The sequence below is a fragment of the Venustampulla echinocandica genome (assembly GCF_003357145.1).
Source record: "Venustampulla echinocandica strain BP 5553 chromosome Unknown scaffold_0, whole genome shotgun sequence".
NCBI lineage: Eukaryota > Fungi > Ascomycota > Leotiomycetes > Helotiales > Pleuroascaceae > Venustampulla > Venustampulla echinocandica.
The window spans coordinates 6558776-6582130 of record NW_022474205.1 but is presented as its reverse complement, the minus strand read 5'-3'; the positions used below and the strand labels follow the sequence as shown (position 1 = coordinate 6582130).

General features: G+C 48.9%; 7 protein-coding genes across 7 annotated transcripts; 4 read left to right on the top strand and 3 right to left on the bottom strand.

The window, feature by feature from the left end:
* Positions 1-133: 133 nt before the first annotated feature.
* On the top strand, positions 134-2813 carry BP5553_02042 (Uncharacterized protein; the record flags this gene model as incomplete). The annotated part of the gene is made up of 2 exons (XM_032010665.1): positions 134-511; positions 576-2813. The coding sequence occupies 2 exons, from the start codon at positions 134-136 to the stop codon at positions 2811-2813; spliced, it is 2616 nt and encodes an 871-aa protein (XP_031874719.1).
* A 1765-nt stretch (positions 2814-4578) lies between these two features.
* On the top strand, positions 4579-5871 carry BP5553_02041 (uncharacterized protein; the record flags this gene model as incomplete). Its single annotated transcript, XM_032010664.1, has 2 exons — positions 4579-5529; positions 5584-5871. The coding sequence occupies 2 exons, from the start codon at positions 4579-4581 to the stop codon at positions 5869-5871; spliced, it is 1239 nt and encodes a 412-aa protein (XP_031874718.1).
* Positions 5872-6617: 746 nt separating this feature from the next.
* BP5553_02040 (uncharacterized protein) lies at positions 6618-8419 on the bottom strand (the record flags this gene model as incomplete). The annotated part of the gene is made up of 3 exons (XM_032010663.1): positions 6618-7666; positions 7716-7768; positions 7881-8419. The coding sequence occupies 3 exons, from the start codon at positions 8417-8419 to the stop codon at positions 6618-6620; spliced, it is 1641 nt and encodes a 546-aa protein (XP_031874717.1).
* Positions 8420-9115: 696 nt separating this feature from the next.
* On the bottom strand, positions 9116-11251 carry BP5553_02039 (uncharacterized protein; the record flags this gene model as incomplete). Its single annotated transcript, XM_032010662.1, has 7 exons — positions 9116-9292; positions 9342-10187; positions 10259-10624; positions 10676-10725; positions 10776-10856; positions 10906-10982; positions 11046-11251. The coding sequence occupies 7 exons, from the start codon at positions 11249-11251 to the stop codon at positions 9116-9118; spliced, it is 1803 nt and encodes a 600-aa protein (XP_031874716.1).
* An 889-nt stretch (positions 11252-12140) lies between these two features.
* On the bottom strand, positions 12141-12770 carry BP5553_02038 (uncharacterized protein; the record flags this gene model as incomplete). The annotated part of the gene is made up of 3 exons (XM_032010661.1): positions 12141-12348; positions 12398-12519; positions 12573-12770. The coding sequence occupies 3 exons, from the start codon at positions 12768-12770 to the stop codon at positions 12141-12143; spliced, it is 528 nt and encodes a 175-aa protein (XP_031874715.1).
* A 1789-nt stretch (positions 12771-14559) lies between these two features.
* BP5553_02037 (Amidase signature enzyme) lies at positions 14560-16961 on the top strand (the record flags this gene model as incomplete). The annotated part of the gene is made up of 2 exons (XM_032010660.1): positions 14560-14944; positions 15148-16961. The coding sequence occupies 2 exons, from the start codon at positions 14560-14562 to the stop codon at positions 16959-16961; spliced, it is 2199 nt and encodes a 732-aa protein (XP_031874714.1).
* A 2844-nt stretch (positions 16962-19805) lies between these two features.
* BP5553_02036 (Zn2 DNA-binding protein) lies at positions 19806-21662 on the top strand (the record flags this gene model as incomplete). Its single annotated transcript, XM_032010659.1, has 1 exon — positions 19806-21662. The coding sequence occupies one exon, from the start codon at positions 19806-19808 to the stop codon at positions 21660-21662; it is 1857 nt and encodes a 618-aa protein (XP_031874713.1).
* Positions 21663-23355: the final 1693 nt, after the last annotated feature.

The window sequence follows — 23355 nt, the reverse complement described above, 5'->3', positions numbered from 1 at the left end:
CTCCGTGTTGGCCCCTCCAAAATCATCAACCCTATCCTTCCTACCGGCGGAGAAGATCGCCTTCACCACAAACGGCTACCTCCTGCTCTCGATGACTGGCTGATCCGGCAGATGCGGATCATCTGTATCTACGATGGGCAATACCAGTGCGAAAGAATCGCGAGGCCCGGACTCGATATATTCTAGCTCCCATCGACACGCGGACGCGGGTGTGGGCAGCAGCGGGCCAGCTTCTCCTACCGACGGAAACCATTCTCGCCATCCCCATGATTCACGGGGTGGGCGCCGAGGCAGGCCAGATTTATCCTCGATCCTAGGGATTGGGAGTTCGAGCACCGATGTGACCGAACGCCGCGAGACCAAGCAGGAGAGAGAGGCCAGGAAGTTGGAGAAGGAGAGGCTGGCCAGAATCAAGGAGAGGGCGCGGAGTATAAAGGAAGAGCATGTTGATGGTGGCTACTTGGTCACCATGGGGGTATATACTGGCCATGAGGACTTCAGCAAGCCCATCGTAAGGCAATTGATGGTATATGCACATCCCTCACCGCTGCGGAAACATGACTAATTCATGGTAGATTGAACGGCGAATTGCACCGTTCTGGCGGGGCCTCAATGACTTCAAACCGGAGTGGACGGAACATCAACTGGTTGCTGCTGGTAAAGGCCTTCCCATTCCTGCTGCGGATGAGATTCCTCAAGATATATTTGGAACGCCATCGCCGGGATCTCCACATACATCGAGTCAAAACCTACAGAACCTCATGGTTCCCGTCCCGGATAGATCCCCTTCGCCTGTTTCCGACGCCTCTACAACCTTGTCACCATCGAATCCAGCATTCTCACTGCCCTCTCCAACATCGCAGGAAGCCTCTCCCCCTTTACAATCATCGTCCCCTTTCCGGCCGCGATCCAAGACCTTGGCCTCGCTGACCTCTTCTTCCAAAACCCCACCATCTACAGAAATGACCCCACGCGAGATAAAGCTTCCGAAAGATCCCTTTGTAAATGGGCAACGTATCGAAGTATACCTGTATAAAGATGCTACGGAATGCCCCATTTGCTTCATGTACTACCCCCCACATCTCAATAACACTCGGTGCTGCGATCAACCGATATGCTCGGAATGCTTCGTCCAAATAAAGAGACCAGATCCTCACCCACCGGAACATGAACATCATGACCCGTCGGACGCCGATGCAGCACCATCTAAGCCGGCGCCGGAGGCAGATACTCTCGTCTCCGAGCCATCGACTTGTCCGTATTGTCAGCAGCCAGAATTCGGAGTTATTTACGACCCTCCCCCGTTCCGACGTGGTCTTGCATATGCAAACTCGACACCCGCCTCGAATATCTTTTCATCGGCCATGTCATCATCTTCCTCGGTAGTTTCAAACAGTAACCCAACTCCACCTACTCATAGACGACGCCACGAGTCGATTTCCGCGAACGCCCCAACCGTCATTACGACGGATAAAATCCGGCCAGACTGGGCGACAAAACTTGCAAATGCACGATCTCATCTCGCTCGGCGATCAGCAGCGGCTACTGCTCTGCACACCGCAGCATATTTGATGGGAAATGCTAACCCAGATAGTAGAGGTTTCGGTTTCAGCAGCCGAAGCCGATTTGGCAGGCACAGAGGGGATAATAGCCCCGGGACGAGCGGGGCGGCGACCCCTTCACCAAATCCGGACGAAACTCGCCCACCGCGGACAGTATCTGAACAGATGGCCGCCGTACGTAGGCAGGCTGAGGAAAGCAGCTCTCGACGACGGGATAGAATGGAGGACCTAGAGGAAATGATGATGATGGAGGCTATAAGGCTGAGCCTGGCGGCGGAAGAGGAGCGGAAACGAAAGGGCGAAAAGGAAGCCTTCAAAGACGCAAAGAAAAGAGCCAAGGAAGAAAAGAAGAGGGAGAAGAAGGAGAGGAAAGTGTATGGGAGTGGGGCGAGCTCAGCCAGCGGCAGTGCACTAAGCCTATCATTGCCAGGCTTGGGGAGAAGAAGGGGTAACAGTGGTGCGAGTAATTTAGGGAGAGAGGTCACTCCTGAAGAGGTCGACATGTCGAATTTCAAGGGAAAAGGGGTAGACCGCGGTGTTCACAATGCAGCTGGTCCCTCCGCGCCAGTGGATGTCTCTCATGGTGAAAACACTTTAGGTCTCGGAATCCCAGGTGGTCGACGTTTGGATACAACTACCTCTACATCCGGTAGCGATGCCCATCCACCATCACCGTCCCCGACAGCACCAGATAAGCCATCTCACCTCCGCCAGATGAGCAACGCATCAAGTCCGTCTTCTTCCTTTGTCGAGTCTGCTCCTGGAAGTTTGCGGAACGGCTTCGCGGGCCATGGATCTTCATCGACTCTAGACTCGCCTAGCGCATCGGGTGCTCATATTGCAAGGCATTCTGATGAGACCCCTGATGGCGAAGATAGCAGCGGAAATGCGGCATCGGAACCAATGTTCAATTTCCAAAGTTTAGTGGCTATGATTGGAGATGAGAAAGTGGCCGCTACCGACCGCATGCACCTTCAGCGCGGGGAAAGCTCAGACACAAAGCCACAGGAGCAGAACCAAAATTCGGGTCTAGAAGATAGCGTTGCTACTCTTAAGGTCAACAGTTCTATGCATAGTGGAAGCAGTGCGAACGACGATACTAGAGAGACAACCTTGCTCCAGTCGCAATTAAGCACGCCCGAAGTATTGGTTACCGCAGAAACACCTGCCGCTGTCGGTTCCGGGGATTCGAATGACAAGCAACTTGGCGAGGGCTGGGGTGAAAGGATCGCCGAAGGGATAACGCAGTAAAAATTGCATATATCCAAACCGTGGTTTACGACGAGAAATGATTGCATGATGTATTTCGGAGGAGCTCTGCTTCGCTGCTTTTTTCCCTGCATGATAAATGGGCATCTGGCGTTTCCTGGTTTTCTTTTCTGTACGCTGCGCTGGATTAAAGAGGCATGTTTATAAGGGGTAGGCACTGGGCATCTAGGCGCAACGGGTGGCTGAATGATCGCTTCTCTATATTCGATCGCTATAGAGGTATAGCTCCGCCACTTAGGAACTTGTGGTTGGGAATTGCATGGTAAGCATACCTTAGGCACCTAGGTACCTAATAGATCATACTCCAAAGAACGGTTTACAACAGAGTATCTTTTCGCAATTTTAGCTAGTTTCTCAAACCTCGTTATTGCAGTTCGCGAGTGATAAACTATCAATTGAATATTATGAAGAACTGGTTCTTAGATTGATTCAATATATAGGTGCCAATAGCTTCTAGCAAATCGATACCGTTTCTTACATACGCCAAAGGTTTGTATTTAGCAACTTGCCCATAAACTACTAGTGACATAATGCCGAGCCAGGCCATTTCCTCGACATATTCCCTTTAGCACCACGCCACCACATGTTCGGTCCGTCGAGCCGGGTTTCGCATCCACAACTGTTGCCCTTTGTCTCAGGGGTCTTTCTGAAGGCAGTGGATAGGTAGGAGACAGTCTCCGCAGTGTGTACTCTTCAGAACCACGGAATAGCCTCCATGGTTAGGCCGTTGCGTGTGCAGAGCACGAGACGTGGGTATACTGCCCGCTAGTCGACCGATATTGCGGCATTAGATAGAAATCACAAGAGTTTCTAATCGGCGCATGCTGAACTAGCCAATATCGTAGGGTAGAGCATCAGCCAGCCATCAAAGGTTCCCAAGAATATCATCGCAGATGGATCCGGCGAAGTGGGCCAAGTCCACACCATGCTGTCCCACACATATTGACGTGGAAAGCTTTTTTTCAAAGCATTCAACACTCATCTCCCCCCAACAGCCGTATAGCCCTGCTGAGTCTCTCCAACCCGCATACCACTCAACTTCCTCTTCTCCAAAACCTTCCTCACAGCGGCCCACCCAAGCAGGCCCCCAGTCAAAATAATAAAGGTCAGCACGACAATCTGGTCCTTCCTACTATCTCTCTGAAAACACGTCGTAAACACGTCTTTCTCTTCCGCATCCTTACATATCGGTAGCCGCTGGGATAGGCAGAATGCCCGGTTGCACATCGAGCATGATGCTGCGGGCGCTCGGGGTTCTTCCAGGGAGAAGCGCGTGAGCGACTGTGTGTTTGAGGAGAGCGGGATTATGGTGCTGTTGGTGAAGCAGGTGCATTTGCAGAATGAGGGTGGTGCTTAAGGGAAGTCAGCTGGGTTTTTTGAACTGGGGGAGAGGTGTAGAAGGAGACGTACAGGCTGCTAATGCTGATATTATGAGCGCGCAGAGGGCGAGGAGTATGGTGAGTCGGGCCATAGCTTAGGAGTACTTAGTTGGGATTCTAAGAGTTATCGTTGCGGTGGCAAGTGATGAATAAAAATAATGCCAATAATTTGGATCTGCCTTTGACTAGATATTAGAGCGTATTCGACTTGACCATTGTACGTAGTCTTGTATCAGGGAGATGATGCTGTTAGGTTGACGTGAAGGGGGTGGTCGTAATTTAATGCCTTAGGCCAACAGTTAATTTAGGTTCAGCCTCGCTCGTCAAATGTCAGAACTCTCGTGTTTCTTTCATCGCATCAAAGCAAAATGCATCGAACTCGAAGAGTCGCCCGGTCAATTGACTCCGTAGGAGCCATATGCGGTGCCCAGGCGCCTCGTCCCTTCCTCTGCCACGTCTGCAGAGTCCAAGCCACCTCCTTCTCGACATCGACGGTGCAGAGCTACCCAGAAACCGGAAAAGTCCCTCTCTCAGAGAGAGTTCGACGACGGATATGGGGTACGGACCAGCCTCCAGGACAGGAAGACCCATATGGCGGCCCCGGTATACTTGATCAGGTGAAGGCCCAAAACAAAGCGAAAAAGCTCGCGGAGCAAAAGCCCCCGGCTACATCAGCTATATCAGCTACAGTACCAGAAGACTATGAACCGGCAACTACTTGGGAGGGCTTGGAGCGGGTTGGAGGATATGGCAATTGGTGGAAGGAGAATTGGGATCCCCGGCATCCATTTATGGGGTTTCTCCCTCCCCGGATTATGACGGATCCTGAGGAGGTGACTGCAGCGCTGCATAGGGCGCTTGTTGAGGTTTTCGCCCTGAAACAAGCTGGTGAACCTCTGGATGGTATTTCGAAGGCGACACCTGGTGCGGATTTGACACACGATGTTCAAGTCATCGCTTCGGATGCTGGAGCTTCTTTGGTCTTCTCTGAGAATGCCACCCTTGAGGATATCGTTCTGTCTTTAGCTCCCCAGGTTGAGGAGGTTATCGAGGAGAATCATGCGACTGAGTCCGAACAAGATATTGAAGCCGATAGATCAACGGAGGACTTGTTACATCCCGAAAAAGTTGAAGAAACCGTCGAACCGCCCGCCCACGAACCTCAACCCACGGAATCTGAAGAAGATGTTGCGGCGGACCGATCTGAAGAAGATCCCCTGGAGCACCAGGCACCGACCATCGCATATGCAGAACTTGTGGCATCGTGGGACCCCTCGTGGCTTCAAGTATCTCTCGATGATCCTGAGATCAAATTCGCTGTGAGGCTTCTTTCTCTCCCTCCTTACCCATGACTTTGCTGACGATACATCCAGGTTATCAAACGCTCTCTACAACTAACCGGAGTACGAATCTCAGACACATCCATCCGATCAATCACAACCGCAAAGTCCCTACTCTCACACCTAGTGACTCCCCCAAAGCCTCGAAAGCTTATCGAAGCTCTCGAGCAGAAGGAAGAATTCCTCAACCTTCCTAATGTTAAGGTGCATGCCAAAAGAATTACCGCTATTGATAAAGAGAAGACTGTCGGCAGGTGGAAGCTCATTGAGGAGGAACTGGAGAACCGCGGGCTTCCTCTCACGGGCTATACGCGGCGATGAGCTTCCGCTTGTAAACTATATTCCATGTATTGATAGGATTGGGCATAATCTTGGTGGAGTTGATTAGGGTTGGCTGTCTAAGAAGCGCTGGGGATGTTGTGGACAATCTAAACTGTTGTACTAAATGAATGCTCATAATTGCACCTTGAATGACTAGTTGATATACGACGCACCTTTTGCGAGATATTCCCTTTCGTTATTTGTCCCTATCTTTTCAGCGTCCTCGGGATCAAGGCTGAAAAGAGTATCCACCGCATATTTTAACTCTCGACTTGCCCAGGCGTGTTTTTGGAGTAGTTCTCTACGTGGAAATCCCTTGTTTGGTCCTATATTCCTTCTCCTTTATAGCGCGCTCCTGAGTTCGTAAGAGCTTGCCGAACACCGCTACGAAATTTTCCAAAACTATCAACTTTAGTAGCTACCTTTTAGGGAGAATTATGAACTGGCTTATTGGGCTATAAAATCATCACAAACAATGTATCCTATTATGTCCCCATCCACATTACAAGCGTTCTCCACGGATACTCGCTGCAAATAAAGAACATAAGATGAGGATTTTGCGAAGAAGCCATTTTGGTAGTTCTTAAAGAATTGGCGAACGAGAGAAAAAGAGAAAGTCATATTTTCGATTTCTATCTAATGGTCTGCAAAAGCCTTTGACAATTCTAATTGTGAGGATGTTTATATATAGATCTACCTGCGGGACTTTTGCTAAGTTTAACCCCAAAGCACACCAGCTTCACGCTTCAATAGATACCAATGGGATATACACTCGGTATATTAGCCAGGGGAGTGATTGTCGGAACGGCGCTATATGAGGTAGCCTCAACGGACCGGTTCGCAAACGAAGGCATGCGCCTCACATTTGTGAGATCTGATATATGTAAAGCGATATTGAGTAGTTTGCCTTCCGTCCAAGGAAGTCCCAGAATCTCCATTCCAATAGGAACTCCAACAGGTGCGTTGGCAGTCCGGGGAGAGAATCCTGCCGGAATAGTAACGACAGGAGAGCCTGTGAGAGCGGCCAGGATGCCATTGCGTCCAGATTGCGAGGGCGAGCCTATTTTAACGACAAGGTTCTTTTGCTCGGGGTAGATTATAGCGTCTAGGTTGTTGGTGGTGAAGGTGGCCCTGAGAACTTTGGATAGCTCCTCGATTGCTAATTTGGTGGGTGCGTAGCTGGAGTTGCTAGTTGATGATCGGAGAGCTGTGTCCACGTGGTTATACTGGCTGGGGATTACCAGGGACTTGCCACTGCTATACAGTTGATTCAAGCTCGACGGAATGGTTCCGGAGGACTGGCTGAGGTAGATGTCCATTTGTTGGCGGAACTCTGAGGACTGTACGTCCAAAGCAGCAATAGCCGTGGCGTTGTATACCGTCTCGTTGATTGAAATCACGGCGGCTCCAGCGGCCTTTAACGTGGATACCATACCATCCATGACGGTGTTGACTGGTGTTGTTTCGTCACTGGATGTATAGTTGAAAAATCCCTGAAGCAAACCAAACCGCAATCCATTCAAGCTCCCTCCATAGAGACTCGCCGAGTAGTCAACGCCAATAGAGGAAGGCGGAATTAGTGCAGTGGTGTTGTCATTAGGGTCATACCCCACACTCGCCATGATGGTCAGTGCCTTTGCTAGGTCTCTCACATTTCTAGCAATTGGACCGAGGGCATCCTGAGTGTAGGATACCGGAATAACCCCAGCTCGAGATATTAGACCTCGTGTTGGTCTTACGCTGAAGAGGCTATTTGCTGAAGCGGGACTGCGCAATGAGTTTACTGTATCAGTCCCTAAGAGTGGTCAATAGCTGTTCCTGACCACAATATTGATATAACTAACCTGTTCCAAACACCGCAAAGTTTGTAGCAATTGCTGCTCCTGTACCCCCAGAGCTATAGAAGAAAAAAGTATCAGCGTTTGACACGTTTTCAAAGCCTTACACTCTAATTGGCCCTTATAACCATGAGATTTAGCTAAAGCAGAAATAAACTCCTCCCAACTTACCTTCCTCCGGGTGACCTAGTATGGTCATATGGGTTGATCGTTTGACCACCTAAGGATGAAACTGAGAGGCCTTCAAGTGCCAATTCATGCAAATTTGCCTTTCCCAGTATAATTGCCCCAGCATTTTTCAATGCGGCGACCGAGGGTGCATCAACAGAAGGCTGATTGCCAGCCAAGGCCAGACAACCTCCCGTGGTATTCATCTCAGCAGTATCGTAACTATCCTTTAGTAATACCGGGATACAGAAAATAGCGCCCGTAAAGTTTCCAGATGCGATCTTCCCATCCATCTCATCTGCAATCGTCAAAGCATTGGGATTGAGGGAAATAAGGGCGTTAACAGTGGGGTTAAAAGCTTCAATCCGAGCGATGAATGAGGACACGATGTCCCTACATGAAGCAATCCTTGAATGTAGGGCATCGTGAACCCCATCAATAGTAGCCTCGCGGATGTCAAATGCCTCATCGCTGAAAGAGTAGCTTTGGACGGCCTGGAGGGATAGAGCGAGAGCTCCGAACTGAGGCAAGGAGAGCTTCATGATTTGAAAAAGCCATAAACCCATATAAGAGGATGGATTAGTCCCAGTTATCCTGCTATATTCATGGGTACCAAAAATATATATGACATGGCGGACATTGCTTGATTTCGATAATTGTGACAAGCAACAATCGTTACGGGAAACAATGCTGTCCGCCAAGCTAGGTTGTCGGTTTATTCCAGACTCCACAATCCCAGTGGATGCCGATATCCGAAAAGGCTCCGTACCCATCAACGCGAGAAATTACCATAACTGGCAGCTGTTACAAGATTTTGAATACAAACCACATTGTGGTTGATTGATTTTGCCTCTTCTATTCGCCAACCAAATCATAATAAATTGTCCCCGAAGCTAAGCTCATAAGTTAATGTGTAGGACTGATAGGCATAATAATTTCTACCTTTAAATTTAACCAAGTGCCTGCGTGTCAAAAAGCTCAACCATTCCATTTTCGACAGACGAGATGTTGTTCTCGTCTGAGCTGTAGAGGACCAAATAGATGTCAAAAATATGATACAGGGGACTTCGTATAGCTGTCTATAAAGTATTTATTTTCATTAATGGCATCATGGCTATTTTACACACGTGTGCTGCCATGACTGCTCACTATTACAAGTATTTATTTGAACAATAGTGTATTCCCTACCAGATTATCCAAGCACCCCGAGCTGACCTATCATTACACATTATATTTCACTAATTAGCGGTAGTGCGCCCGTAGCCACCTGCCTTCGAATTTGTAATTTCCTCATGCACAGTCTTGCTTCCGTATTGTGGAAGTTCAGTGATATCCTTGGGCAAGGTGACCATCTCGTCAAATACAGTGACTTTTAGACTTGGGATTTGGTCGTTACTGACGACCGTACCATCCAACTAGCTTTATATCAGCGTTGCATCTATTAGTAATTGGAAACCAACTTACCTTTTGAACTCTCCAATTCAAGATACCCTTCAAATATGGCACCACATCACCCACACTGTTAGAGTCGTGGCTGGATTTTGCCACAGCTTTCTCTAAACTGATTTCGTCATGAAGAATGACCTCTCGCATGGGTTGATCGCCAATATGAGGTGGTGGCATGATGAGGACCGAGCCAGCACAACTCGGACTCCGCGGCCAGTCTTTTGGGTCTGAAGGAACGTCTCCAAGGAAGAATCTCACGGCAAAGTTATCACCGTCGAGAGCGAATTTCGAGACTTCGATAGCAATAGACCACTCTCGAATCGTTGATCCAGGAATAAGGGCGCTTCGGTCTTGGAGTGAGGGACGAGGTGTAATTGATCGAGATTTCTTGTGAAACATGCCATTAGGATCGTACATCCGGTTGATTTGTGCCGAGACATTGGCCTTGAGCTGCTCGGGCGATTGGCTCCAATCTTCAACCTCAGGATAGGTGTAGCCGAAGGTTCTGGTGTTCGATGACGAAGCGGACGTGTAGGTATTCCCCTGGGTATTGTAGGTAAATGGTGGGAGGGGAGTATCGACTGTGTCTATGCTGTTACGGAGTATGGCATACGTGCCAGGCTCTGACAATGGAGTCATCGAAGAATTTGGGTTGATAGCTTGCCACATGGCGAATAGGCGATCGACGTTTGTGTGATGAAGCCAAAAGATCGGATCAAAAGCTGAATACTCCAAAGCCATCATATGCCCATATGAGCCTCCAACATCCCCATGAATATCATTATGAATGGCCTCGAGGGACGGACCAGACACCGCCGTAGTTGAAAATGAATTGAAGTCTTTTGACTTGACCAACGCGGACCACTATTCAAATTTAATTATTGAGGATCCATCCAGGCGGGTATATTTCGGTCCAATAACAAGCAGTTACTCACTGTTCTTTCCATAATTTTGTTATTTGCCAACCAGTAATTAGCCGTGGCAGGGTTAGATTCCGAGGTCGCAGTATCTGGAGATCTCTTGGTGTATCGATCATTTGCAAAAACTGTGTTGCTTGGAAAATAAGACGGGTCGAACGGGAATTTTTGAAAAGTATACTGTAATAGCGGATTCGATACAGATTGGGTCCCAGTTGGAGTGTCGATCTGAATAGTTGCATGATTGATAATATCCGGCATCTCCGGCGTGGAGGCCCAATCCCAATATGGCATTCGGAGGTTGTCTGCAGCATCTTGATAGACTGATGAGACCGAGGCCGGATACTGCTTGGCAATATCTTGTGCATAACCACCGAGGATTTGCTTGGATCATGTAAGCCATATATCTGGACACAAGAGAGAGGGAGATGTTACCTCAAAGAGTGCTAGATAGGGTCTGTGCCAGTTCAAAAATAGAACAGAGCCTGCTCATTTTTAGATAAAGTCTTGCCCAGGAAGGGAAATAAAATCTCACTATGGGTACAATAACCTCTCCAGCTGGAACCCGGGACCTCATTGACATTATTCCAGGTTATGTAGGGTCTACCATGAATGCCTAATATAATCAGAGCCATCTATTTACCTATGAGCGAAGGAGTACTAACCGGCAACTTGAAAGTACGACAGTTGAGAGCTTTCGTTAGCTTTCTGCATCGAAGCTAGCGCTTGCACGTACAACGACCTGGAAATCGATATGTTGTTAGCCAGCTGTAATTACCATTGCATTTTTGCTTGTCTCACTCACCATGCGGGAACATCTTTCTGAAGGTCAAGAATGTTCCGTCTAAATGGTCTTGATCCTGATTGGGAAGTGACACCACTGTTGCTCCCAGTAACGGGGTAGTACTGCGGTCCTCCAGGTACGCCAACGGGAACATCAGCAGTGATAGCAACACGGATGAAAAACGCCCAAGAAAAGAGCCATAAGGAACTGAGGTATCGAAAGAGCATCTTGAACTGCGTGGCTTGTCCAAGAACGCCGATATGTGGGATGGGAACAAAGGGTCAAGAGCGGGATCAGAGTCAGTATATGACTATCAAGTGTGATAACAATAGAATAAAAGCCACCTCCTCAACATTACCAATCGAAAGAACCCCTCCAGAAAATGTCCGAGCGCATGGCTGCAGATCTAAACGGTCCGCGGATATTGTGATTTGATGTCTTGAACTAGGAACATGAATCGCCAATAAATACGAAGTAGTCATACGTTAAAGACTGACTGAAAAATCTGCTTTCCTTGGCCACAAGTTCTAGGTGACATGTGTCAATTCCAACGCCGTATCCGATTGCCTGCAAAAGAATAAATGTCCAAGAGCAAGAAATACGAGCTCACGCTAGAATAGTACCAAGAAATAATTGGTAAAAATAGAACTATTTACGTGTGATGTAATAGAACTGAGGAAGTGGTGGCGGCCATAGCTAGAGCTTGCATTCGGTCCTTCGTACCCGCGCATAATGTGTCGTACAGTTGTGGAGATCCGTAAGTCCATGCTTTTGTGATCAACTTCGAATTTTTGTGGTTGTACAGGAGCGTAGCGTCCCGAACCCAATCCCACAACTGGCTACGCCGTGTAACTCTTTGGATATGAAGGATACTTAGGATCTCAGACATTCCCTAGTAACTAGGGGTGCAAGCGCCCGGCGCCGAGTACGACGTCTATCAGCATGCAGATCGCTGCGCCAGTGAAGCCACAACACACCGCTTCGCGTCAGTCAGGGGTAGATAAAATGACTAGAAGAAGAAAAAAGCAATATAGTCGCACAATTCAGCAGAAAAGAATCAAAACGGACAAAATGCTGGGGTTAGGTAATGAAGCTTAGTATTAATACATGTAATATTTAAAATATTTTCCCAACAGCTCCGAATCGAGCGAATAAAGAATATTTCAAGATGCAAAACGCTGCAATGGAGACGATAAAAGTTAGCAATTCGAGGGAGGCCTGGACAAGACCGAACTTCCACCCGTAGTCGACCACTTCGCAGATTAGTTTGAAGTCTAGAGCTGAACTCGAGACAGCGTTTCTGTGGTTGTCGCACGCCCATTGCCTAAAATTGTTAACTGTATTCTAAGATTGGCTGACGTTGATCAACGAACCATAGATCGACCTGAAGCGCATTTCGTTTGCTGAGGAAGAAACACGCGCCCATGGAACTTACAAACCCAATCGCACTAAGTATTGCAAATATATCGTTAATAACGTTGTCAGTTTTTCTAACCTAGTCCAATCATTAGTATACCGTTGCGATACACGTGCTTACTGGGCACGTACCTTGCTGGAGATGCACGAAAGGCTAAAGATAGTAATGCTAAGACCAAGATTCATTGACGCGATGCCAGTAAACACGCGGCAAGGATAGTCGGTGATTGGGGTTGGTTGTGGAACAGAGTCCAAGGGGCGTCCAGGGGCTTTCCGGGCGTGTTCGAACTTTATGACAGCCCCCAAAACAAGGGAGAGCGAGACAATCATCATTGCGATGGCCAGGCCCCTGATGTACAACCGCGAACCCCGAATCAACATCAGGACGGAAATTTGCCTCCTCCCGGGGCTCCGGCCCCCGCCATCCTTGATAATATCAACTTTGGCCACATCATAGTCGATCGTGTCATGTTTCAGCTTGCTCATCCAGCCCGTATCTGCCGGAGCAGCAGGGGCATGGACTGTCCCTTACAAAGAATCATAGGATATGTTGCGGCTGTAGGCGGCCGGGACAGGAACCGCTACCTCCAAATTATGACCTTTTCAGGAAACGAGTCAGCCTTTAAGGATTATCTTTGCATATCTCAACTTAGCTTAATCTGCACTCGACTTTTTTTTTTTGGCAAGGAAGAGGTTCATTACCAATATAGTTTGACATCATCGCCGACGGTCGAGGTTTTATTAAAAATGAGCTGTTATGAATTATGAATTAAGACGAGAGAGACTGGCCAGGCCGAGATCCTAGGGAGATTATTACCACCTACTGTCCTCGCGCACGAGTTTCTTTCATTTTATATGTTGGAGTCTTGAGACCCTATAGATCGCGTGATGATAGTTGTTCCTTTCAAGTCTGCTGGGACTAGAACACATTCCAGCAGCTCAAAGCACGTCGCGACCGGAGTGGACCGACGCCACAGCTGCCCACATATACTCAGCAAAGTACAGCCATGGCTGCAATGAACAGCCTTAGAGGCTACCATCGTGCGATTTGAGTGGGTGGTCTCAAGATTGTGCCCGTCCCCCTTGATCTTAGGAGACGGGCTTCAATCTTCCAAAAATCCAGGGCAGACCTTACGATTCATGCCGGTAGCCAGCGAGGGATGCAACATGATACTGCCGTCGATTGCCGTGGCCGGCGCCCTGGGTTCGTTTCGGTCACTGGCTGGGTTGGATTCACTGCGTCTTTGTTCGCTGGGTAGTACTTGTACTTTGAGTGGTACGATAGGTGGGGATACTCCGTGTTGGCGGCGTCGGTGACGGTCATGAGGATACCTCGTATGTGCTTCCACGATGATGGGATCAATCAGGCTTCTGGAAGCACAAACTGCACAGCCTTATCGAAGATAAATAAAAATAGGTATATTTCTTTGTCGCGGGCATCGTAATAAGAGAAATTGCGCTGCAGGGTGGGTATGTAGAAGCCGACAGGTATACGAAGTAAACAAATCGGTCATGTTGCACACGACAAAGGGCGTTCGGAGGCTTGTGTCTCAGGAGGGAGAGTCTCTCTCTCCCTCTCGCTCTCGAGTATTGAGCACCGTATTTCGCTTGCGGGAGAATATCGGCTGATTATCAGCGACACCTAGATCGACTTGCGGCTTTTCGTAGGGACAGCATGTTCTAGGTACCTAGGTACGTATATGGAACTTATATTAGCCCTGCTAGGCAGTAATGCTTGTGTCGCTGCCAAGTTGGCGCCGTTAGTAATTTTCGCCGGACAGGTAACAATATGCACGTCGATAAGGGGAAAGTGCCAAGTCGATCCAAGGGTGGTGGTTCCCCTGTTAGGCAGACCTAACAATCCCGACTCTCTCATCGCGACAGTTAAAGGAACCAAACCAGAACCCAACATCGATCAGCGATACAATTCTTGTACGAAGCCGGGCCATTGGCTTCAGCACTAACTAGGTATCTCGCGGCACTCTATCCTGAAATCCAAATCCCCATCGCTTGCTACTTGCGCCTCGTCTTCAGCTGTGGATGCCGCACATGTTCATGACCCTTTAAAATCAAAGCGTTCACTAAGTGTTGACTGATACTCTGCCAACTTATATCCAAAATGGTCCTCGAACTTTCCAATGCAAGTCTTGTTGATGTCGACCGGATTGCCGACATCCACCTTGCAGCTTTCAGCTCCAATATTCTCCTCCATGCTCAGTTCCCAACCGTCCCAAGTCTCGCGTCATTGCGATCTGTTCTAATTCAAGAGATGCTACACGCCATTGAAACCACTGAGACCGCCAGAAAGGCTGTGTTGGTGGTAAGAGACTCAGAGGCCAATGGCCAAATCATAAGCTTTGCGAAATGGGATTTGCCTGGCGTTCTGCAGGACCCCAAGTCACACGTTCTTTGGCACGAGGATGTGAGGCAGGAATATCTTGAAGATTACCTTGGTTTAGCTGGAGCTGCTAAAGACAGAGTGATCGGGGATGCGGCATGCTATCGTAAGCTTCCTTCCTATTTCCAATTTTTTTCAATAAAACCGAGCCTTGACTCTTATTGTACGGCCTGGAACCCCGCATTAAGTTGAAGTTTCCTTGACTCACGCTGTGGTAGGGGTGCAATGGCAATGGCCAGCTTAACTGCTACCCGTTTCTTCGCTACTATACACCACATAGAGACATTATGCTTATTACTATGCACACAGGACTCACCTTCATCGGCACCGATCCTGCCTTTCAAGGACGGGGCGCCGCAAGCCTGTTGACCGAATGGGGTCTTTCAAGGTCCAAGCGGGACAATATCCCGATATATCTTGAGAGTACGACTACTGCTTTACCTTTGTACCGAAAGCTCGGTTTCGTCGCACTTGATGGGTTTTCCATGACCCTACCAGGAGCAATAGTAGAGGAGGGCCCAAAAGTCTATGAGGAATTATGCATGTTACGCTCGTGGGATGACGATCAAATGTCAGGGATGGATCGCTGGGACTCAAGTCTCAATATCTCAAGCCTTACGACGGATTATGAAATTGGTATCAAGCCTCAGCATGTAGTTCAAGCTGTCTATGACCGCATTGATGCGTACAATGAAGTTCAGTCGTCCGTATGGATCTACCTCCACCCTATAGGCGAGGTCATGAAGGCTGCACATGGGCTCTATACCCGCTGGCCAAATCCCACGAACCGGCCGCCGCTTTGGGGGATCCCTTTCAGTGTCAAGGATAACATAGATGTTGCCGGTATACCTACGACGGTTGGCTGTCCAGCTCTCGCTTTCACACCTACTTCCTCTGCGCCCGTCTATCAACGCTGTATCGATGCCGGTGGCCTCTTCATTGGCAAGACAAATATGGAACAACTTGCTACAGGAATGACGGGCTGTCGAAGTCCGTATGGAACTCTCCATTCAACCTTCAGCGACAGCCATATTGTTGGTGGGTCCAGCAGCGGTAGTGCTGTTACTGTGAGCGGTGGACTAGTGTCATTCTCTCTGGGCAGTGACACGGCCGGGTCCATTCGGTTGCCAGCGTTATACAATGGAGTTGTTGGTTTCAAGCCTACGAAGGGCACGGTTTCTACTTCAGGTGTCTACCCAGCTTCTCGACATCAAGACTCCGTCTCCTTTTTGGCCGCCAATATCCATGATGCGGAAACCGTTTGGAAAGTTTGCAGGGGCTTTGATAAACGCGACGTCTTCTCCAAGCGACCGTCCCTATCATATCCACAATGTCATTCTGGAAAAGTGTCATCTGCCCACTTCGGTGTCCGTTTCGGTGTCCCGCCTAATGCAGCTCTTGAACAATGCAGTCCCGAGTACCGCAGGAAATTTGCGCAGGTCGTTGAAATCCTCAAGGCGAGAGCTGGAGAGCCCGTGACCATCGACTGGGCGCCTTTTTCCTCTGCGAATGACTTATTGTACAGCAGCTCCTTCGTCCTTGAACGGCTCACAATTCTGCCTGGCGGTTGGTTCGAAGAAAATAAGCAGTTACTACATCCAGTCACCAAGCAAGTCCTTGAAGGCGCCTTAACACGGAATAGTTCGGCAGTAGATCTCTTTCGTGATCTGCACAAGCAAGCCGAATGTAAGAGGGCCGTGGAGGAAATGTTAGCTTGTGACCATGATGCACCCGCAGATGAAGATATCTTCATGGCCGTGGTGGTTCCAACCGCACCCTTCCATCCCACCATCGCAGAGGTTGAAGACGATCCGATTGGACTCAACGTAAAGCTGGGAGCATTTGCTCAGTTTGCCAATGTCCTCGATCTGGTTGGTGTCGCCATTCCATGTGGAACCTATGACACCGATGACACCGCAGCTACTGGAGTTAGAAAGACAACATTGCCATTTGGCGTGACTATCCTGGCAGGCGCTGGGTTCGATGAGCAACTTTCAATACTGGCCAAGGACTTGGAAGAGGTCTTGGGCGACCTACATGACGAGGGGCAGGTGGTTGATGATTCGATTAACTTGGAAAGTCCCCCAACCACGTCGGGGGAACCGGGACCTCGAGATATTTAAGACAGGTTCACGCCAAGCACCTCTATTACTAAACTTGTTGTCATGGTCACAGACCCCTTATTCTTTTCATTCCTTCTGAAATGGCCATATCGATGCCAATTACCGTGGTTCTGGCGGTGACAAATACGTAGCGGCCTGACAGCCTCTTAGCAAAGTCTCGGTACTTATTTCATAGTCCCACTTCCCGCCACAATGATTCTACGGCGTAATCCAGGAGCCAGGTCAGTGGATCGAGGGCGAGCTTTTCTTATTATCAAATTGTGGGACGGGCCTGGGGTGGTGTCACGTGGCAAGATCACGTGCGGGAGCGGTACTTTCGTACCGTGGTACGTCGTATCTCTCCCTCTCTCCAGAGACTCAAAGAGTGACACAAAAGAATTGGAGAAAAAAACCAAACCGACGAATCTGCGGCATATCGCTCTCATTACCTAACACGCATCTCGAGCCCCTGGCAGCATCAATGCACACTGCGACGGCAGACCGCGCTCTTGTTGCAACCGGACCCAATAGCAGGCAGCGATAACGATTCTTTGAGCAACACAGCCTCCACATACGTCGCTAGCTGTGGGGTTGGCGATCGCCATCACGATAATAATCGGGAGAAGGGCGCCGTGCCGCGCGACTTGGAGACCGGTTGGCGCTGACCGCTCACTGGGACAGTGCTAGGCTCTTGTAGCTACTGGGCCACGGTGCTACTGTGCTCCAGTGCTATAATAGTAGCTACTGGAGTAGTGATGACTACCGTGCTCCGTACTTCCTGTACAGAGTAATAAGGTAGTACCGCAGATATGTACGTGCGACTGCGTACAGGCTACTTCGTGCTTCGTGCTGCTAGCAGTGCGCTATGTACGGAGTAAAGGACGCCAGGCAACGCAAGGTTACGGGCCCCCTCTGGAGCACAGCATCATACTGCATTTAATCTCTGCGATAAGGAAATCGCTGCGTCTCAGTGGTGAGCGTTGCGGAGGATCGTTGTGCAATGCCTGCCGGTCCGCCAGTTCAAGTCAGTCAGTCAGGCAGTCGGTGATGGGCTCTGTTGAGCAAGACGGCCAGCGTGGAACCGACTTCATCCAGGCCAGCCAGCTCGCCAGCCAGTCAGGCCATAGGGATTACGTACGGCGATGCTATATGGAGGGTTTGCTGGTGTCATTGATTGACAATCGAAACCTGACTTTATCTCGCGACTCGCGGATGCGGAAACTCGTCTGTCCTGGCCCCGAACTGGCGAGACTGGGCGTATCTCACTTATCACCACCCTGCTGCGAGGTACGAGGCTAATTATTAATCCCGTTCTCTCCCGCTGCTCGACGTTTGTGCTTGCACCCACCAACCACCAAACTATTACCTACAGACTACTCATCCTGCATGCTGATTTCTGCCCCAGGTTGAAAAAAAGTAGTCCCACGTCCGCGACGCATCCATATTCTAAATTGCTGTTCCTATTTCCCATTCCTGTTGCCGTTTCTGTTCCTGTCCTCATTCCTAACCTCTCAACCTGAACTCTTTTGGTCCCCAGTTCTTCCTAGAACCGTGGCCAGCTCGCTACTATATTTTGATACGGCGCGGGTGTAGATCACCGTCATACCCTCCGGGCTCGAACCGATTCGCATCCCCCACCGCAGTTTCAATGACGCCGAAAACCATCAGCTACCTCATCCTCCTTCAATCGCTAGCGGGATCGTGCAGCAGCGAGAGCCGTTGACCCAGAGATCTCTCCGCAAAACATCCGAATCGGCAGCTTCCTGGGTTGTGGTTCCCCGGTGCTTGACTAGGCCTGCTTATCTGTTATCTCTGATATATCTACGGTATATCCAAAAGAAAACAACAGACAGCCCACGCTGCAGGTCCCCCGTTCTCATCCAAACTCTATCTGGCCTTTCCCCACGACCTGATAAGCATCGTACCCGGTGCTAATCCCCGATTTCTGTACGATAGAGAGGGTGGGGAGGCGAGATAGGCGCATTCCCTGTTCTCATTGAACCAGTAGCAACACCATCGAGTTGCTTTAGCCTTACTGAACTTGCTCGAGTGGCTGGAGTGGCTGTTTTGAGACCGGCGGTTCGACCTCGATCATTACATCAATTTCCCCACTAAAATCCGGGTTATCACATTTTATCAAGTGTAAGGCACACGATTCCGGCCCCACAATCAACTTCACCTATCCAACGGACGACCTGATTATCCAGTCTGAAAAGAGATCTCGTTCCCTCTCGAAGTCAAGCTGCACCATATTTGCAGGCTACCTGCTCACCACATCCTTCGGGTACCTGGTGCTGACTCGGCACTCCAATCGAGCCTCATAAGCCATGTATTCCCCCACGGCGGTCGCCCGCACGGCGCCAATTACTATAGCTGCTCGCAAACCTCGTAACATCGAGCCCTCCGTCGAGATGCCAAACGGCAACTCTAACGGCAGGGGTGAGCTTTCCCCAAGCATAAGCAGTTCAACGTCGGGGGATTCAAGATCCAATCTCAGAAGTCGGAAGGATAGACCCTGTGACGCGTGCAGGAGGAGGAAAAACAGATGCGTGGTTACTGAGGACCAGACTAGTTGTGTGATGTGCCAGTTCCATTCACAAGAGTGTACTTTTGTCCAGAGCCCACAGCCAAGAAAGAGAAAATTAAATACGGAGGGTAAGGAGGAATCAGTTTCCAAAAGGAGGTATGCTTTATTTGCTCGAGGATGACCTTTTTAACCCGCACATTACCGTATTCTGATAAATTCTGACTAACGCTGACAATCCACGTGTTCGTAGGTCGCCAGATAGAACCGACGGGGAACGACAACGACTTGCCAGGTCTAGTATCTCGAGCACTGGTGCTACCAATTCATTAATTGAAGACATGGCCAATATTGGCGGGCCAATACTACTTAAACGAACCCTTGGGCTACAGAATGATCGATACAGTCAGTACATTGGCCCGACGACGGACTTCGAGCCATCTCTGATTGATTTGTCGGAGTTCGATCCTCATGATGAGAGTTTGTTATCCAGGGGCACTCTGCGAAAGGTCAGCGAGACAGATACATTTCTGATGTTACCTGATCATACCACGCCAGGTCACGAGCATGTGATTGAAGATGTTGATGCCATTGAAAATATTGTTTCCCCTCATGGGCCGGCATTGCTGGATTTATATTTCCGCATCATACATCCCAACTTTCCTATACTTCAGAAGACAGTCTTCTTCGAGAAGTATAATCGTTCATATCGGGAGTTTTCTCCCCCTCTTCTTGCGGCAGTGTACATTCTTGCTATCAATTGGTGGGATCATAGCAATGAGCTTGCAAATATACCCCGACCTAATCTCCGAGAGCTTGAACGGCTTGCTCGCATAACCCTAGCAGAGGCAATGTATAGGCCAAAGTTGTCCACTGTACAAGCTGGGTTACTGCTCTCGCAACGTCCAGAAGGAGATCAGTGGGCACCAACAGCGCAATTTGTAGCCATCGGTCAAGAGCTGGGGCTTCATCTTGACTGCTCTGCCTGGAAAATTCCGCCGTGGGAGCGTGGTCTTCGGAAGCGTCTGGCCTGGGGCTTATATATGCAGGACAAGTGGGGATCATTAGTTCACGGACGACCCTCCCACATCTTCGCATCCAACTGGGCCGTGACACCCTTATCTGAAAACGACTTCCCCGATGTTGAGTTTGACGAAAGTGATACCGTCGAAAGTGCCGAATACGAACGTGGACGCCTCCTCTTCATTCAAATGATAAATTTGTCCCAGATTGCAGCTGAAGTACTAGATACATTCTATACCCTTCAGGCAATAGCGACCGTTAACGCAGCCGGACCCCAAGGGACGCATCTGGTGTTGCAGCTTGCCAAACCTGTGCAGTTAAAACTGAAGGACTGGTTTGCAGGTTTGCCCGCTTGTTTGCGTATGGATTCATCGAATGGAAGCAAACTCTCCTCGATAGGCTTCCTTCACCTCGCATATTTCGCAACAGAGATCACTCTCCATCGCCGTATCATTCGCTCACTCTCATCTCCAGACGCTTCCCCTCCGGATACGAAACCCACGCTAGACCCCTACATTCTACATATCTGCCGCTCGGCCGCAAAAACACGCCTCATCTCCGCAATGGACTTTGTAAACCGACTCACTTCATCGCACTTACGAGCATTCTGGTACTTCGCCTCCAAAACGAACTTTGCATTGATTGGCACCTTTGGTTCTCTGCTTTGGGCGACCTCACCAGGGAAGGAAGAGGCAGAATGGTATCGGAGGCGATTAGCAGAGTATCGTTGGACCTTAGGAGTCAGCTGCAAGGGCGGTTCCGGGGACGGAAACCACAGGTTAACAGAGTTCGCAATGGAGATGCTGGATACTTCAACAGGGTTACTGAAAGCTCTCCCCGAAAAGCCGGCTCTCAGTCGTGCTGGTAGCGAAGGCGAAATTCTCGGTGCGGGTAGGAGTAGGAATGTAGTGGAAGGATTTAATTTCGGATCCTTTGGAAATAGTGCGCCAGGAGGGTTTAGCATCGGTCCTCCAAGAGGCGACGGAAGTGTGGGCAGTTATGGTGAGTTGGGCCCAGGTCGAGACGATGGAGGTGATGGAGGGCTTGGTATACGAAGTGGTCTCGCCAGTCCTACTACAAGCATCAGCTCTAGTGGAGGCAGTCAAGTTGGCTATGAAACATACCTTGCCCCTTCCTCACGCTACAGCGTTCCTGGTGTTAATGAGGGGTATTGAACATCCCATGATTCGGGATACTGGTATTTCAAAAAAAATTGGGGGTACCTTTGATTTATTTCGGCCTTTAGAATAGTAGGTAAGATAGCGTTTGATATTTCTGGTATTTTCTTAGCGCCTTCATATATGATATAAATCATAGAGGCTGGAGCGGGACTTTGGAATTTTATACACCATTTACAGACTTTCCGCACTTGATTCGCTAATAGATGACCCCTGGCATATCTCGACATACTTCATCTCTCAATTGGTTAAATATTCTTTTCCTCTCCATCTACCCAATTTACTCTTAAATCAGCTTAAACATGTATCCCCTCGTCTGGCAGCCACTGCGTACGCTGGCAGGCGCCGCGCTTAATCCACCACCCCTACTGGCCCCTGCGTTTTACAAGTATTATAAGATATATGTCAAATTTAACTAAGTAATAACATGATTTCTCCTATCAAATACCCAGGAATATTCCCTGCTAGCGTAGGCAGTGGCTGCCAGATGAGGGGATAATCTCGATTTCCGACCTCTGGGCCCAGGGGCAGAACCGTGGGTCCACGTGACCATTCCCCCCTTTTCCACTCAAAGATTTGATATTAGACTTCTATGTGCATAGCATAAAGAGATTTATCCCATTTCGCAAAACTTCAATGTTTCAATTCCTAAACCCGGCTTTTGAACAAACTAGAAAACTGCTGTGTGTTCTGTGCCTTTGAAACATCCAGATAATGAACAAGGTTGGATATACTTCAAATCTTCTCGCCCTGTTCCTACGGGTAGCATCCATGCCAAAGGGCGTGATCTATAGTTAAATCTTTCTAGAATAGCTAAAGCAAAGAAATTTAGACATTTTGGTCCCTGAAAAGGAGAGATGGATATGTGAATATACTTAATAATCGACATGCAATTACCTTTATTACCTGGAATTATCAAATTTAATACCTACGTACGGAGCAGTAGCAAAGTTAATTCTAAATTCGAAAGGTGACTGATTTAGACGCAGCGTGATTATTTTATAAAGATGTAGGGTAATCAACTTAAGGACTTACTTACTATTTGCCATATTTATAATTTGCTTCGCCGCCTACTCGGCGACTTGGAACCCTTTGACCTGATTGTCGGCAAGTGTGGTCTCTCCAGGTGCCGGGCTCCCCTGTGGTACAGATCTCTCGGGGTTGGTGTCACGTTGCAGAGTCGTACTCGTGGGGTTAGCTCGCGCGAGAGAGCTCGAGGCATTTACTGTAGCTCTAAAAATATCACCTCATGGCTATATAATAGAACGCGATATCATAAGATAGGTAGGAGAAACATGGCACCCCTTGCCTTCCTTCACAAGGGTTCTTCTCGTGTTTGGACTCTGGAGAAACCTTGGTCAAAAGGTTTCCGAGGACCAGAAAAAGCAAAAACTTGGAGACGACGGGAAAATGTAAAACCGGATGTGGTTCCGCGATATGAGACTTTGCCGACCGGCTAACTATTGAAAAGGAACGGGTTGCATTGGAATTTCCTTTTTAGGGGCTGGCTTTTGCTTTTTTACCGAACCTCTCCCCTGAGCCAAAAAAACTGAAATGCTGGTGCGGCCGCTGGTTATGCACGCAGATAACGAATTTCAAAGATAAGCTCGATAAAAAAGGAGTTAGGGGCTCAATAGTTGGACGTTTAGGGGGCTGAGAGGAATCAATGCACAAAAAGGATGTGACGGAG